This window comes from Astyanax mexicanus, chromosome 3 (genome assembly GCF_023375975.1).
Source record: "Astyanax mexicanus isolate ESR-SI-001 chromosome 3, AstMex3_surface, whole genome shotgun sequence".
NCBI classification, from domain to species: Eukaryota; Metazoa; Chordata; class Actinopteri; order Characiformes; family Acestrorhamphidae; genus Astyanax; species Astyanax mexicanus.
The window spans coordinates 12,069,746-12,087,847 of NC_064410.1; the positions used below are offsets into that span (position 1 = coordinate 12,069,746).

At 43.8% G+C, this 18,102-nt stretch overlaps 1 protein-coding gene across 1 annotated transcript in view; it reads right to left on the minus strand.

Moving 5' to 3' along the window:
- The window catches only part of LOC111192008 (ribonuclease inhibitor-like), a 29,640-nt gene extending 14,462 nt beyond the window's left edge, over positions 1-15,178 (minus strand). Inside the window, exons 1-8 of the mRNA XM_049475741.1 lie at positions 15,042-15,178; positions 11,428-11,601; positions 11,054-11,227; positions 10,803-10,970; positions 9,937-10,110; positions 8,996-9,172; positions 6,793-6,960; positions 6,503-6,667 (exon numbers count right to left, since the gene is read on the minus strand). Of these exons, the coding sequence (XP_049331698.1) occupies positions 6,503-6,667; positions 6,793-6,960; positions 8,996-9,172; positions 9,937-10,110; positions 10,803-10,970; positions 11,054-11,227; positions 11,428-11,601; positions 15,042-15,178 (1,337 nt within the window). The remainder of the gene's footprint in view (positions 1-6,502; positions 6,668-6,792; positions 6,961-8,995; positions 9,173-9,936; positions 10,111-10,802; positions 10,971-11,053; positions 11,228-11,427; positions 11,602-15,041) is intronic.
- Positions 15,179-18,102: the final 2,924 nt, after the last annotated feature.

Below are 18,102 nucleotides of genomic sequence, written 5' to 3' on the forward strand. Positions count from 1 at the left end.
GTAATTAATGTAATTAACACAAACATCAAAAAAATTAGGTACACTTGACATCTTAAATCCTCGTGCAGCAATATTAATGTAATTTATCAGCTTTCTGAATCCTACCGTCCATCGTCTGCACTAATAACCAGGAACTAAGCTCCTAACGACAGGTCTAGAGCTGTAGTTGGAACGACGCAGCTGAACCACGGTAGTTGCGAACATTCGCTGGAACTACGGTTCTGGGAAACACCTGAGTAGCTTAACTAAGGTTCGCACTATGTAAGTTACTAAGGTGGTTACCTCCATAGTTCCAACTACGCTTTTGGGAAACACCTGCGTCGCAGCTGCATCGTCCAGACTATGTAAGTTGCTAACGTAGTTAGCAACTGAGCTTTTGGGAAACGTACCCCCGGCCGGTTAGCCCTGAGTATTAGCCACTGTATAAAAGCACTGCTCTGACGCCCTTCGGCGCCGCGTATTGCCTAGGTTCGTCCGACATTACAAAGCGTTATTTTCTGTGATTATTTTTCTGTGTATGACCTTGCTTTTGTTTTTCGACTACCGATTTTTGCCTTTGCCTTCGCTGTGGATTACTTCGTGTATCACCCTGGACTGTTTATCGTTTATGTTTTTCGGATCACCTTTGATACTGCCTGCCTCGTGTATGACTATTGGACTGTTTACCGTTTCTGTTTTTGGATTGCCTCTGATACTGCTTACTTCGTGTATGACCACTGGACTGCCTCACTATCCTGTTAAGCTCTCCGTTTCCAGGTATACCTTTACTGGTGTTTTGTTGCTACTGCTAATCTCATTCTCTGTACCCTGTGGGTTTTTAATAAAATCCTTAACTGGTTCCGCGAGTGTCTGTATTCTGTGCCCCACCATGACAGAATACGCGGCCTCACGTGAGCAGACAGCGATCTCTGACCAGTTGAAAACAGGGTTGATTAGCCAGGGACAACTTCTCGGTCAGCACCAACAAACCCTCGTTGGTGTGACTCACGCCGTTACCGAGCTAGCTAGCCAGCAAGCTAATCAGCAACAACAGCTAACTAGCATCCTCGACCACCTACAGGGATTAGCTTCGGCTAACGCTAGCTCTACTGCTAACGCTAGCTCCATGGCTAACACCAGGCCTCATAACCCCAGCGCTTCTTCCTCCGGATTTTTTGTGTGCAAACCGGAGTTATATGACGGTGATCCGGTGAAGTGCAGCGGTTTTATTTTACAGTGCTCTGTTTACTTCAGTAACTCTCCCGTAACTACTGATCAAGCCAAAATAGGCTTTATTATCTCTCGTCTCTCCGGGAAAGCACTCGAGTGGGCCACTGCTGTTTGGGATAGCATTTCGGTGGCTAGCTACACGGATTTTTTGGACACTTTCCGCTCTGTGTTTGATCACTCGCGTTACGGGCAATCTAATGGAGAGTTACTGCTCGCTCTGAAGCAAGGTCACAAGCCAGTCGCTACGTATGCTCTGGAGTTTCGGACGCTAGCTGCTGGCAGTGGATGGAATGACGCAGCGCTTCTCTCGGTGTTTAAAAACGGACTCAACCCGGACATTTTAAGAGAGTTAGCTTGCCGAGATGAAGCACTCACTCTGGATCAACTCATTGCTCTCTCAATTCGCCTGGATCAGCTGCTATCTCGTCGTCCCAAGTCCAGCACCCACGGAGCTTCTGTACCCCATCCACACGTCTCTGCCAGCGGTTTCAGTGGGTCTACATCTGCTCCGGAGTCCACACCTGAGCCCATGGACATCCAGAGGTCCAGACTGTCTGCTGCCGAACGCCAACGCCGCATTCGTCTCCATCTATGTCTCTACTGTGGAGAGAAGGGTCATCACAAAGCTGAGTGTGGTTTCCTGACCCGATCCATGAGACCTCCTGCGACGGGAAAGCGCGTGGAAAGGGTTCCACGCGCCAACGTGGTACGTAACTTGACTCCATGTCGTGATTCTAAAAGTTTCTCTCTACCTATGATTTTAAGTTCACCTACTGGTTCTTTTCCCGTTGCAGCACTCGTTGATTCCGGATCGGAGGGAAACTTCATAAGCCTGGAGTTGGTGAAGGAGCACAACATCCCCACTAAGGAGCTCCGTCGCCCCATCTCTATCCACGCCGTTGATGGGAGATCGGTGCGCTCCAGACCTGTCACTCTCCAGACTGTACCACTCTCTCTCCAAGCCAGCGCTCTTCACCACGAGGAACTGTCTCTGTTCGTGCTTCCCAGCACGGAACACCCGTTGATTTTGGGCATGCCGTGGCTCAAGACGCACAACCCACTGATTTCCTGGTCTGAGGGGGACATTACGGTTTGGTCTGATTTCTGTTTTGAACATTGTTTAGCCCATACTGATATAGCCTTACAGTCCACCTCTATTGAAAGCCCCACAGCCGTAGATTCTCCCGTAGTTCCCCCTGAGTATTCCGATTATCTAGAGGTATTTAGCAAAGCCAATGCTACTAAGCTGCCACCACATCGCCCCTATGACTGTGCCATAGATCTTATTGAAGGTGCCACTCTTCCTAAGGCTAGAATATATCCCCTCACTCTTGACGAAGAGAAGGCTATGGCTACTTATGTAGAGGAAGCTCTTGCACAGGGTTTCATTCGCCCATCTAAGTCTCCTGTAGGTTCGGGGTTTTTTTTTGTTAAGAAGAAAGATGGTGGTCTCCGTCCTTGTATTGATTACCGTGGTTTGAATGATATCACCAAGAAGTTCGCCTACCCGCTCCCTCTCATCCCTAGTGCTCTAGAACAATTACGTGAGGCTAAGTATTTCACCAAGCTCGACTTACGCAGTGCCTATAATCTCATTCGCATCCGTGAGGGGGATGAATGGAAGACTGCCTTTACTACCACCAATGGGCACTATGAGTACTTGGTAATGAGTTTTGGTCTAGCTAACGCACCGGCAGTCTTCCAGTCATTCATGAACGACATTTTTCGTGACATGATTAACAAGCATTTAGTCCTTTTTATAGATGACATTCTGATTTATTCACCAGACTTAGAATCCCACGTTCGTCATGTCCGCGCCGTACTCAAACGTTTGCTAGACAACAATTTGTATGCTAAAGCCGAGAAGTGTGAGTTCCATCTCCAACGGGTCACATTTCTCGGCTATGTCATCAGTCCTCAGGGCGTCCTCATGGACGATACTAAAGTTTCCGCAGTCACTAATTGGCCCGTTCCGCAGTCCATAAAAGACCTCCAACGTTTTTTGGGTTTTGCTAATTTTTATCGGAGGTTCATACGCAACTTTAGCAGTATTGCCGCTCCACTTACTGCATTGACTAAGGGGGCCACCAAGGTGCTTAATTGGTCACCCGCAGCAGAGGCTGCTTTTTCCAGGCTTAAGTCCGCGTTTGTTTCAGCTCCTATACTCGCTCATCCCAAACCCGATTTGCCCTTCGTGGTCGAGGTGGACGCTTCTGACTCTGGGGTGGGGGCCGTGTTATCACAGCGTAGTGGCTCTCCACCTAAACTTCATCCCATAGCTTTCTTTTCTAGAAAGATGTCTCCTGCAGAACGTAATTATGGCATAGGGGATAGGGAACTGTTAGCTGTCAAACTAGCTCTCGAGGAGTGGCGTCACTGGTTGGAGGGGTCCGCTCATCCTTTCACTGTTCTCACAGACCACAAGAACCTGGAGTACTTGCGTAATGCTAAACGCCTCAACCCCCGCCAAGCACGCTGGTCACTGTTTTTCTCCAGGTTTAATTTTTCTATTTCGTTCCGACCCGGTAACCGTAACACCAAGGCGGATGCGCTGTCACGAATCTTCTGCACTCCTGACAGCGCATCTCGGTCCTCTGAGTGTGAGCGTATTCTACCCCCAGACATTAAAATAGCAGTTATTCGCTGGGAGTTGGATGATCTTATTCAGCAGGCTGCTGAACGGTCACCTCCTCCTGAGGGTTGTCCACCTCAGAAAACTTTCGTTCCCTTGCAATACCGTGATCGTCTCATTAGCTGGGCCCACTCTTCTCTCACGTCAGGTCATCCGGGTGTCACGCGCACTCTACAGTTAATTTCAGCTCGTTATTGGTGGGAGACCATGCGAGCTGACGTACACACCTTTGTAGTCTCTTGCTCGGTATGTGCTCAGTGCAAAACGCCAAAAACCCTTCCAGCCGGTAAGCTAGTTCCTCTACCCGTTCCAGAGCGACCCTGGTCTCATATCGCTGTAGATTTTGTCACGGACTTGCCCGAGTCCGAGGGGTACACTACCGTTCTCACAGTTGTAGACAGGTTTTCTAGGGGGGTTAAGTTTATTCCTTTCCCTGCACTACCTACAGCTTTACAGACAGCTCAAGCCATCTACTCTCACATTTTTAGACACTTTGGTATCCCTGAAGATATCCTTTCTGATAGAGGCCCTCAGTTCACATCTAGAGTATGGAAAGCTTTCTTTGAGCACTTAGGGGTTCATGTGAGTCTTACCTCAGGGTTTCATCCCACTAGCAATGGGCAGTGTGAGCGTGTCAATCAGGAGCTTGTTAAATTCCTCAGACTTTACTGTCACAAACATCCCTCCGACTGGTCTCAATTTCTTATATGGGCAGAAATTGCACAAAACTCCCTCACTAACTCTACCTCTGGTCTCACTCCCTTCCAGTGCATTCTGGGGTTCCAACCTCCGTTAGCTCCGTGGACAGCCGTGGCTACTGAGGTTCCGGCAGTAGACGACTGGATGAAACGGAGTGAGCAGGTGTGGGAGGAAACTCATCAGCAGGTTTCGGATGCGTTACACCAGTACAAGGAGAGGTCTGACAGACACCGAGGCAGTACCCCCCAATACCAACCCGGGGATCGGGTTTGGTTATCTACACGGGACTTGAGGTTTGAGGGAGAGTGCAGGAAGTTGGTCCCTAAGTACATCGGTCCCTTTAAGGTGTTGTCCCAGGTTAACGAGGTTACCTATAAGATTGAGCTGCCAGCTCAATACCGTGTACACAACTCATTCCATGTGTCTCTTCTCAAGCCTCTTGTCCCAGGTCCGCTCGCTGAGGGTACTCCAGATGACGTTCCGCCCGCGGCAGTGGAGGGGGAGGCCTCGTCTACGTATGCGGTGAAAGAGGTACTGGATTCTCGCAGGCACGGTGGCGTACTCCAGTATCTGATCGACTGGGAGGGCTACGGCCCCGAGGAGCGTTGCTGGGTTGCTGCCGGTGACGTGCTGGACCCTGCTATACTGGCTGAGTTTCATGCCCGTTACCCGGGCAAGCCTGCTCCCAGACCCCGTGGGCGTCCCAAGCGCTCGCTGTCCTCGTCGGTTCCGGTGCATCGGGGTTCCCGGTCTCGCAGCCCCCGCCTGTCCGGTACCTCTGTGGCGACTCCAGGTCCTCCTGCCGGTGCTCCCTGCTCGTCGTCGTCGTGGTCGTCCTCGTTCCCGTCCGACTCCTTCGGGGGAGGGTACTGTCACGTCTGGTGCTGTAGGCACTTCCTGTCCTTCCACACTGGTCTCCAACGGAGGTTGTCAGCCCAACAACTACAATACCCAGAATGCACCACCCGCTGACAACACACACACTGCTGATCACGTGACACCTCACCTGCCCCGGCCGGTTAGCCCTGAGTATTAGCCACTGTATAAAAGCACTGCTCTGACGCCCTTCGGCGCCGCGTATTGCCTAGGTTCGTCCGACATTACAAAGCGTTATTTTCTGTGATTATTTTTCTGTGTATGACCTTGCTTTTGTTTTTCGACTACCGATTTTTGCCTTTGCCTTCGCTGTGGATTACTTCGTGTATCACCCTGGACTGTTTATCGTTTATGTTTTTCGGATCACCTTTGATACTGCCTGCCTCGTGTATGACTATTGGACTGTTTACCGTTTCTGTTTTTGGATTGCCTCTGATACTGCTTACTTCGTGTATGACCACTGGACTGCCTCACTATCCTGTTAAGCTCTCCGTTTCCAGGTATACCTTTACTGGTGTTTTGTTGCTACTGCTAATCTCATTCTCTGTACCCTGTGGGTTTTTAATAAAATCCTTAACTGGTTCCGCGAGTGTCTGTATTCTGTGCCCCACCATGACAATCAGGGGTTGGCAATTAAGTTTGGCCGCCTGCCAGATATTTTCCAAAAATGGGGGGTCATTGGGGAAGGAAAAAAAAAAAAAAAAACACACACTGCTCCTCACGCAGAATTGAACCTGGGTCGTCAGACTTGCTGTCCAAAAACACTACCGCTGTCCCGGCTAGTGATTTGGGACACCATGAAAAACCGCCGTTAAAAGGAGGGGAGCACGAGAACGAGTGGAAAGACGAGAACGGGTGGAAACTAAAGTCACGGTGAGCACAACAGACAGACAGGGGAGCAATTTACATAAAATCTGTCCAGATAGGTATTTTATTTATTTTTTCCATTATTTTTCAAACAACCTCACGGGCCAGATGTTTCATGCTTGCGGGCCACATTTGGCCTATTGCCGACCCCTGCTGTACATGCTTAAATATTAATATTAAAATACTGTTAACTGTATAAACTGAATAAAAAAAACTTACCTAAGTATTTTCAGTGTGCAGTGCAAATCTTTCAGTAGATCACAGAGTTTCTCCACTACTGAATCTCCTTTTATATTAATATCGAGCTCTTTCAGGAGTAAGGCATTTGATTTTAGTTCAAGAGACAGAGAATTGCAGGCTTTCTCTGCAGCATCGGTCAGCATTCTGCATAAAAAAAAAACAATAATCAGAACAAATGCCTAGACATGCTTGAAAATCCACTTTATAAATGTATCAATTTCTTAAACACATCAGCAATTAAAATGTCTAGCATAAAAATTATTGTTCACCTCAGATTCTTAAGTTTACATTTGGAATCCATAACAAGATCAGTAAGCAGCTTCACTCCTTTCTCTCCAGGGTTGTTCCCTCTTAGATCCAGCTCTAACAGGTGTGATGATTTCAGGGCTGAAGCCAAATAAACATATCCTTCTTCTGTGATGCAGCAAAAACTGAGACTGAAAGTGAAATAAACGCTTTTAATATTTAAATATTGCCCTTCCTGAGGCAGACAATGTTTAATACCCAGGCCAGATAATGAAAGTCATTTTTTAATAACAGTGTTTAACCCAATTATCATGATCTTTACCATCTGCCTGCATCCTTGATACTATTTTTCTCCTATGACTAGTGAAGAGCTCGCCACTGTGACAATCAGTGGAGGTTTTTGAGAGTATTTTTTTTTCCAATCTTACCTCGCAAATGAAAGGAAATTTGACATTGTGTGTTTAGTTCAACTTCTTAACAATTATCAGTTTTATCACACCAATTTGCTATGTCAGAATTAGTAGTAACTACTAACCTTAGTATGTGCTATGTCTGTACCTCAATAAAATACAATAAAGATGCACATGACCAATGCTCAAAACAGACGTAGGATATACACGGCATCCAACGAATGTGTAGTTAACAGCAAGTATGCATCTATTCTAATGTGTCCATCTCCTGGCCTTTAAATGGCCCAGCATTGTGTTGTGGCTAGGCTCCACTCGTCACCATATTAAATCACAGCTGAGGGCATTTTTACACCTGTAGTTGGTTTTTTTGGTCTGGATTAGTTGGTGAGTTTGTTTACTTGGAGCATTTTCTCACACAATTTGGTTTGGTTTCACCCAGGCATAAACCTAAACGCATCAAAATATGCACCACTAAACCACACGGACACACTGCGTCCTCTGATTGGTCAGAGCTGTCTGGCTTGGGAGCAAGAAAGTAAATATAGCGATAGCGAAGATTCTATGTTCCAGCGTGTTTATCTGTGCAATTTAAAGCTGCTTTAACACCGAATGCAATTTCTTTTTCTGCTGTGCTTTTAAACACACTGTTTTCAATGAGATGTGCAGTGCAGATGTACATTTAGTAAACGGAGTCGCATAGCTGCAAGTAGTGAATGCAGCACATACAGCGTTCAGTGTGGAACTGGTAAGCAAGGACAGCAGAGATGGCGTTTGTTAATAGCTGTGGTAATTAGCTTTATCCGACTCCTATATCAGATTAAAACTGCACCATTATCAGCAGTTTAGCTCAATTAAAAGAATTATATTTGGTAGCTGGGTCGGCTCAAGTCGGCTCACATTCTACCACAAGTAAAGCGCTTAAAAGTTAATTTAGGATTGGGTTGTTTTGATCTGCAGGCGATACGATTACTGTTTTCACACCTGCTTAATTGCATTAAGGGTATAAATGAACCAGGGTCCTTTTTAACCGGACCAAATATTGCTGGTGTACAAAATGCCCTAAGACTCTTTTCAGGACTAATAAAGACTTTGTATAAGTCTTGAGCTGCATTTCAAGTGTAGGCTGCAGTTGATATAGGACAGATCTTCGGTAGGACTGACCAATACAGTCCTTCTCCACTGGATACTGTCTAACAAGGCGTTGTGGTGATATCATAAATGAAGGTCACGAGATGACACTGAGGCACAAAGCTTTTTTATTATTCTTCACAGAAATTATAAAAAAAATATCTACAACCAGCTCCGCGCCAGAATAAATTGTTGCTATTTTCTTTTTCCTCTTATGATCGACATTCATAGTGAATTGTAGTAACCGGGGGCCACGAAGGATACATCAGTGGCATCCTTTAAATCAGTCTGAATGTCTGCTGCATTTATTAATCTATTGCGTAAATTTGGCCTCCTTCTTTAACCCATCTGCACAGTGAATTCAAACACAGACACTCACACACTAAACAGCAGAGCACACATACAGTGTTGGCACCGCTGAGATTTATACCAGGAAATTATTGCAGTTGATTTGTAATACACATATTTATTTACATTGTGTGTATCAGACACAAAACAACACAAAAACAGAGGATAAAGACATTCCTTAAAATAATTATAACTGATGGTAGTTGTGTACATTTCTTCTATAATGCAGGTGCCTGTACCATAATATGATCACAATGTATTAATATGGTATCAATATGATCAATATCAGATGCTCTAAGAGACATGTTATTAAACTGTTCATGAAGACGATATTACTTACTTTATTTTCTCCAGGTCACATTTAGGATTATTCAGCAGAGTGCAGAGCCCTTCCAGTGCTGACTTCCCTACTTCATTCTGGTTCAAATCCAGGTCTTTCAGCTGGGAGGGTTTTACACTTATAGCAGAAATTAAAGCAGCACAGTCTTGATCTGTGATGCTGCCTTTTTTATACAGCCTGCAGTGAGAGACAGATGGAATTCAATGAGAAGAAAAAAATAACAAATAATAATAAAAACAAATTATTAAAAGAATTATAATTAAAATAATTAATTGACCATTAAAATTGTTATCAAAGTTCAGTTCTTTTTAAAGACTTTTCACACCCACTGTATTGCATTGTATTGTTGTCTTTAACAGGAATTAAACATGAGCATGAGAAAATCATTCTCCCTAATTATTTTTTTTGTTACATGCAGCCCCTTCCAACTGCATAGTAAACTCAACCTCTGCAGCTATAAAACAAAAAAAAAACAACAACACTATTTTCAGCAGATCCTAATGAATGTTTACTCTGTTATTGAAAAATAAAACCAACAATAAGGCCTGTGAACATTTGGGCATCTTATGTCTGGCGAACACTATATACAACTGTAGTATCCTGTAGTGTGGGGTGGAATATACGACTTGAATATTTCTTTTTTAAGCAGAGAGGATGCCAACTAGCATATCAATAGTTTAGCTGTCATCAGCCATGTTTGTTTACGTCCTCAAGGTTTTGAGGATGGGAGGTTTCAGGGTGCAAATATGATCAACCTGTGCATGTAAGATAACACTCAAACTATTTTTATACAATACAATATTTATTGTTGGTAGAAACCTTTTTTATAAAGTGGGTGTTTTTTTCATGTAAATTAGACATTCACTGTGGATAGCAAACATTGTATTGTGCATTAGCAGCCTATTCTATCTACAGTATATTCTATTAATCCCACACAGTACCTGAGTTTCTGCAGTCTGTAGTGTGGATCTTTCAATAGAGCACACAGCTGCTCTACTCTGATATCTTTTGGTTCTTTTTCACTGAGATTCAGCTCTGTCATTTGTAAAGGGTCTTCCTTAAAAAAGGTTTTAAGAGACTTGAGGCCATCCTCTGCAGCTTTAGTTTTCAACAGCCTATAGACATAAGAAAAACACAGGCATATTAACAACTTTATAATGAAGAGCCTTTATTCATGCATAGATACTTTACTATATTCCCAGTTTACTCAAATACAGTGTATACTCCTCTAACTTCATGGGTATATACAATGCTTAAATCTCACCATATCTCTTATTAAATTGAATGTTGATATATGGAAATTTCCTGATCATGTAAAAGTTGGCAGAAGGAAGGTGGAGATGCTGGTTCACATAACCTGATTCACCCAACAGATTTGCCCAGTAAAAGAGTTGGAGCAGAATGAGGAACTCATATTAGTGATGTTCGTGTTTGAATTTGGGCACTTTGTGTGTAAATGAAACATATAGACACATAGGCTTGTTTACATGTTCATGATATGAATTTATGGGTACAGTACCCGTGTCTGAGAAACATTAAACTTGATTCACTGTTGCTGAATAAATAACTATACAAAACAAATAAATATAAACTAGACTCGGTTATGTTCTCCTTCTGATCTGACTGGATCTCTGGATTTCCTATTAACAAAGCCTTCCTACAATAAAAGTCTAATGTCTGTGAATGCTTTCTTAGACTGTTAATTGTAATGCTTGTTTAACACCCAATTACAGCATATGACTAATGCTGTATATTATGGTCAGTAAATTACTACTGCATTAATTAAGTAAAGTTTTTATTTTCTCACCTAAGTGTTTTTTCTGAACCCTTGAATATGTCAGTGATCTGTTTCACTCCTGTGTTTCCTGGATCATTTCCTCTGAGATCCAGCTCTTTCAGGGTTGGTGAAGGCTTTGATTTTAAAGCTAAAGCCAGTGCAGCATATCCGTCCTCTGTTAAACTGCAATCTGAAAGACTGGTGAAAAAATATATGGGTTTGCAAAATTGCATGATTGAAGTTCAATGGGATTTTTTTTCTATTGTAAAACAGCATCATACCTTAGTTTATGCAGTTTACAGGACTGACACGTCAGTAGAATACAAAGCCACTTCACTCCAGTGTTTCCTAGTCCATTTCCACTCAGATCTAGCTCTTTCAGGTATGAAGGATTTGAACAAAGAGCTGCAGACAGAGCCTCACAGCCTATTTCTGTAATATTGCTGTTTCTTATCCTGTCACAAAAAATGATGGGAGAGAAAAGTTAATTTCATGAAACTGTATTTAAAAAAACTTTTGTGAGTTTAAAATGTAAGAACTTGGTGTTGGTGTATTATCTGCAGCAAAGGTGAGGTTAAACATTTAAAATATATTATTTCAGAATTTTATTTTGAAACTTCAAACTAAACTACATCTGCTAACTAAACAAACCCACTTTAATGTCTCAGGTATGCAGTGTGAATCCTTCAGTAGAGCAGAGAGCTGCTTCACTGCTTGGTCTCCTTGTATCTTTCCACTCAGGTCCAGCTCTTTTAGTAGTAACAGGTTTTCTCCTAGAACTTTTACTAGAAAATCCCATGCTTCCTCTGCAGCAGAACTTTTCAACAGCCTGCAGAGACAAAACACCATTATCTTTTTCATACTTCTCAAAAAAATATTATATCATATTAATACTTGGCCATTCATGAGGTCCAAGTTCAGAATCAGAATCAGTTTTGGGATTCCTGTAAGAGTTAAATCCAAACCATAATTTGCTATAATGGACCGTGCCTGAGTGATGCGAAGGTGTGAACTCATTTTAATGCTTTAAGCAGTGTTCAGTACGATTTAAGAAGGTTCATAAGTATTGACCAGTGAATGAAATTTGAAGAGGTAAACATGTAATAATTCTGAATTGGTTTGTTTTGCTTCACATAACGTTAAAAAAGGGCTACGTTAGGGTCCAGGATGGTGATATCAGCTAGACAGGGTGCAAAGTGGGACTGTGAGTTATAGATGAGGTGGTGAATTCAGAGCCTTGAATAAAAAAAAAAGCTATCAGGAACATAGCTTCTAATGTAGCGGAGGTATTAGGTGAGTAAAGTCAGGTAGGGTTGTTAGACAGCAGGCGTGAATGGGAGAAGTGAGGAGCAGTCGTTGGTGTTTATAAGGTGGTTCTCTTCTTTTAATGCCTTGCAGGAATAATATGATTTGCAGATGATTTAAGGAAGGATCAGGTGAGCCGTGGAGGAGTTTATGGAAAAAAAAATTATATCAGACAGCCAGACTTTAAGGGAGAATGAACAGATGAAAAAATGGGAGCTGGAGAAGGTGAGAGTCAGCAGTGGTATGCAGGTCAAGGGTTGAAAAGAGAATGGGAGTGAAAATAATGAAAACATTGCCATCCTGTCCAGTATGTAGAAAGCCTGTTGGGAGAAACAGCGTTTAGTATGCGATCCTGGGATTGGAGTGTAAGCTCGTGGAGGGCGTGTGAAGAGGGAAGATTTTGTTTGAATAAGGTGGAGTTGGAGTGGAATGCAGGCCTGAGTGTAAAGCCAAGGTCCTGAATTACTGAAATTGGAAACGAGACAGAGAATCAGCAATAGAGTTACAGTAGACGGACCGGGAATGTTTACAGCTTTGAGTATAATCTGGTGCATGATAGAGTGACAAGTGAGCCAACAGATAAATGCCATTTAAGACAGAGAATTACAGCGCCCTTTGTTAATGGCATGTACTATGGCGGAGTTGTCGGAGTGAATGAAAATGGCGCACCGTGTTCATTTATGTTCCCATAGCAGGGCAGCGACCACAACTGGGTCAAGTTTTCAGAAAGCAAAGCCTCGTCCAAGGTAACATGCTGGGATGTAATGGATGAAGCGAGATTCAGGAGATGGGAGATAAGTGCGACCTTGTGGGATAATGTGCATGCCGAAATTAAGATGTCTGAGAAGTGAAAGAAGCTGCTGCTTGGTGCGACAAGACAAGAACTTGGGTGATGAAAGTTTGCTTTTATCAAGGGAGAGAAGCCTAAAAGGAGTCCAGCATAATTCCAAAAAATTCAAGCAACTTGGCAGTACCGATGGTCTTCTCAAAAGACAGATGCCAGGGAGCCAATGCAATGAGCAGGCAGAGATCAAGGTTCATCCAGGGGCAGAACTTCAAGATTCAAGAATTTTATTGTCACATCCCGGAGTACAGGTGTACATGTGAGTGAAAAACTTGGGTGCAGATTCCCACCAATGTGCAGAGACTAATATTTACATGAAGAATAATAATAAAATAAAATATAATATAAAATATGACATACAGATACCTTTACAGTATAAACAATATACACAGTACACTAAATAACAATAAACATATAATAACTTACACTATAGACAAATATATTGCACAGAACAAATATTGCACAGATGTAGATATACAGATATCTAGAGTGTGACTGTGGAAGTGAGGAAATAGTCTAGTAGGTGACAGAATAACTAAGAGTAAGTGCAGGTAAGGAATGAGTTGAGTGGGGAGTGCAGGGGGCAGAATGCTATAAATATGGTAAAGTCTGATAGATGCAGTGTAAAGTAAAGTCCAGGGTGCAGAGTTTGTATGGGTGTCAGTGGGGTGGGTTGGGCAGAACACTGTTCTACTGGCTGTTTCACAGGGGGGGGGAGAAGCTGTCTCGGAACCGGCTGGTTCTGGTCTTCAAGCTTCTGAGCCATCTTTCACTCGGCAGCTTTGAGAACAGGGAGTGGCTTGGATGGGACAGGTCCTTCTGGATTTCCTCAGGCAGTGGTTGGTGTATCAATCCAAAAGGTTTGGGAGCTGAACCCCAGTGATGTACTGCGCTGTACGCAATACCCTCTGCAGGGATTTCCGCTCCAGAGCAGTACAGTTCCTGTAGCAGGTGGTGACACTGCCAGTCAGAATGCTTTCCACAGTGCAGGTGTAGAAAGTCCTGAGGATGCTGTAGTTCAGACCAAACCTCCTCGGCCATCTGAGGAAGTACAGGCGTGGTTGTGCCTTCTTCACTACCCGTGTGGTGTGTTCTTTCCACGTCAGATCCTCGCTGATGCATTCCCGTTGATGAAGATCGACGAGTGTGCTCTCTCCTGCTTCCTGAAGTCATCGATCAGCTCCTTGGTCTTGCTGACGTTTAGAGGGAGGTTATTCTCCTGGCACCAGTTTTCCAGGATGTTAACCTCCTCTCTATAGGCCGATTCGTCGTTATTGGAGATCAGGCCAACAATTGTTGTGTCGTCAGCAAATTTGATGATGAAATTGGAGCTGTGTCTGGCTGTGCAGTCGTAGGTGTACAGGGAGAACAGGAGCGGGCTGAGCACACAGCCCTGAGGGGCTCCGATGTTGAGGGTCAGTGAGGAGGATGTGATGTTGCCCATCCTATCCACCTGCTGTCGGTCTGACAGGAAGTTCAGGATCCAGCTGCACAATGTCAATCATGTCTGCTTTAAATGCAGAGACAATATCAGAAACCAAAAAGTAAACTATCCAGCAGATAACAAACGAAAGCAGGGTTGGGGTGGAAAGAGAGGCACTTTGCAAGCTCAGGCTCATTAATGGGGTGGACTTGGACAGACGGAGGGGGTATGATGGGCGAGTGTGTGTCTGGGTGCAATATAAGCACACATGCAGAAAACGGCAGGTGGACACAAAGCACCCAGTAGAACTATTGCACATGGCCTGGGTGCTGAGAAAAAAAGGTGCCTCCCATGTGAAACACAAAAATTGGAGGCTGTCATGCGCAGCATAGCAGAAGGAATGCTGATGGAGAAAATGAAGAGGAGAGGGGGTGGGAGAAGGGGCTATGAGTGAGCAGGCAGAGATAGGGGGCAATGGTTGTCCGCACAGTTTGCAGGCGAGGGAAGAATGATGACCCTGCAATACCATTCCAGGTCAAGAACTCCCCAATAAATGGAAATGTTCCAATGCTGCAAGTGGGTGGCGGCCCGCACAGAGAAAAGCACAGTCTCAGGTCTCATTGGAGGGGAGCAGGAGAGAAAAAAGGATCCTCTTGGGAGCTGAATGGAAAAAGTGGATCCCATGGTCCTTCAGCACCCTCTGCAATCCACTGTCAATTTGGACATTGAGTGGGCTGTGGCTGGAGATGGAAGAATCAGTGCCCAGGAGGTAGTGGCAGCGGTCGAGGAGCCAGAGAACAGCTCAGAATACAAGGCAACCAGATCGAGGTCCATGGCGAGGTTGAAAGTCACAAAGGTGAGGTGCCACTGGGAGGTATGGTATACTGGGAAAAGCTTAGGTAATTGAGCCTATATCCCAAAATTTTAATACTTAACAACACTTATTGGTCACCAGTTTTATATACACAAAATGCAGTTATTACAGTGTATTATATTTATTTTTTAAATACACTGTCCACACTGGACAATGTAGAACAAATAAGATGTGAGCTATATGATTCTGAATCTTATAAAAAAGTATTAATTGCAAACAATTTAATTAGAATGTTCATAATCTTCAGTCAGTAATTTTAGCCAACTACTCTGATACTTAATTAACAATTATTACACAGTAGTGAAATATATTTCTAAAAATATTGTAAACAGATGTATTTACATGGATGACACTAATTTTGCAGTTGCAGTTGTGCTGCTGCTTAAATTTGACTAATTACTCACATGTATTAAATATTTACCTTACTGTGATCCGTTTACAATTTGGAAAGTTCTTTAAAGACGTCATCAGCGCTACTCCAGTTCTTCCAGGATCATTTCCTCTAAGATCCAATTCTGTCAGGCTTGAATTGCTGAGCTTCAAAGCTGAAGCCAAAGCAATATATCCTTCCTCTCTTATACTACAGAATGAAAGTCTAGACAGAAGGAACAAAAGCTTGTTTTAGAGCAAATGATTAATATTTGTGCTGCTAAACAAACTACAGTAAATACTTCATATTTACTATTTTCTTAATGCAAAACAACTTCATGGTGGATCTGGATGTGACAATTACTGGAACTTTTTAGTTTAGTTTAAGTAAAATATTTGCAGGCCAGTGTGTGTAATTTGATATACAGGGAAACTGAAACACCTGGTTTTAGACCACACAAATTTATTGAGGTGACGGACAGTTCTGGTGGAAACAGGAGAGTTGAGGTGCACACAGAATTCTGCCGTGATTTGGGCAGCCGTGTTTTTTTTGTTTTTTGGATACAATCCGGGTTAGCACCCGAACATCCCTTTCAGACAGCTTTCTGTTGCATCCACAGTTAATCCTGTTGGATGTGGTTTGTCTTCTTGGTGGTATGCTGACGGTACCCTGGATACCGTGGCTCTTGATACATCACAAAGACCTGCTGTCTTGGTCACAGATGCACCAGCAAGACGTGCACCAACAATTTGTCCTCTTTTTAACTCTAGTATGTCTCCCATAATGTTGTGTGCATTGCAATATTTTGAGCAAAACTGTGCTCTTACCCTGCTAATTGAACCTTCACACTCTGCTCTTACTGCTGCAATGTGCAATTAATGAAGATTGGCCACCAGGCTGCTCCAATTTTGCCATGAAACCTTCCACACTAAAATGACAGGTGTTTCAGTTTCATTGTCCAACCCCTGTATATTTGGATGGAATTTACTTTTGGAGATTGCTGCATGAGCTACAGCCTGGTCATGTACGAAGAATATAAATATGATTACTTTTGGGTGCTTTGTGTTGCGATTTCATGTCTGTTTTTGTAAAAATGGTACAATTTTAATTTATTACTGATACACAAAAAGCCTGAGGAAATTTGCAACACCCTTGGCCATGGATGTTAATTTAATACTTAGGCATATTGAAATACTGTGACTCAGATCTTGTGCAAGGGTTAAGGGTTATTCACCCAATAAAAACAATAGTTTGTGAAACCGTTATGGCCCTCTTAGCCCACTCAATACATTATTTGCCGTAAACCTACACCTGAGACAGTGAGGCAGATGTATGGCGTCACATCAATGTCAAAAGACGGGGCGCCAAAATAACAGGTAAAAAAGTGAACCAGCGTGTTTTGTGTGTGTAAATTAACTTCTCGTGAGCACAAATGTGAAACTCAAGTTCATGGTTCTCCTCACGCACCATGCAAATGACCTGCGGCAGTCACGCTCCAGGCGAGAGCCGGTCGCTCCAGGGGCTGGACCCGGGCAGACAGAGCCGGCGAGCCGATTGCTTCAGGCGCTGAACCCGGGCAGACAGAGCCGGCGAGCCGATTGCTTCAGGCGCTGAACCCGGGCAGACAGAGCCGGCGAGCCGATTGCTTCAGGCGCTGAACCCGAGCAGACAGAGCCGGCGAGCCGATTGCTTCAGGCGCTGAACCCGGGCAGACAGAGCCGGCGAGTCGATTGCTTCAGGCGCTGAACCAGGGCAGACAGAGCCGGTGAGCCGATCTCTCCAGGCGCTGAACCCGGGATGTTAGCATAACCAGCTAGTTAACGCTCCGGTCGTCCTTCTTTATCCGCCCTCCTCTGGCTCATGGAGATAGGTGGTCCATCACAAACCCTGGGGACATTAGCCAATAGCATTCGCTGAGGGAGGCGACCCTGACCCTGCCCACCCCTTTCAAACTTGAGCACAAAAAACTCACGTGCGAAAACAGCAGCCCAGGTGAATTGTGAATTTGAGAGGAAAAAAACACCAGAGATGAGAAAAATAAAGCGATATTCTGTTTAGCGCACACATGATTCCTTTTTTTTTTTGCTTGCTAGTTTCACATTTATGCTCACGAGAAGTTAATTTAACCACGCAAAATGTTAAAACGCGCTGGTTAAATTTTTTTCCCCTCACTTTTGACATTGATGTGACGCCATACACTTGGGCCTTCTTATGAACACTATTGATTTTCCTCCCATTTTTGAAGATACTGACCAAGAAGTTAAGGTAACAATTTAACACCTTAACACCTGACTCTCTGATAAAAGAGCTACAGAGTGAGTTTTGCTCTGGAAACCATCACCACTCAGTGAAAGGTGTGATGAGGCTACCCTGTGCATCCTCACTGACATACTTAAAGACAAATCATCTCCTCAACATTCACTTTCTCACTTTGTCAGCAGAGGGACTATGTAGTACTCGTAAGCAGAACTAAAAGACATGAACTCTCTTTTATTCCTTGTGGTCTTAAGTTGC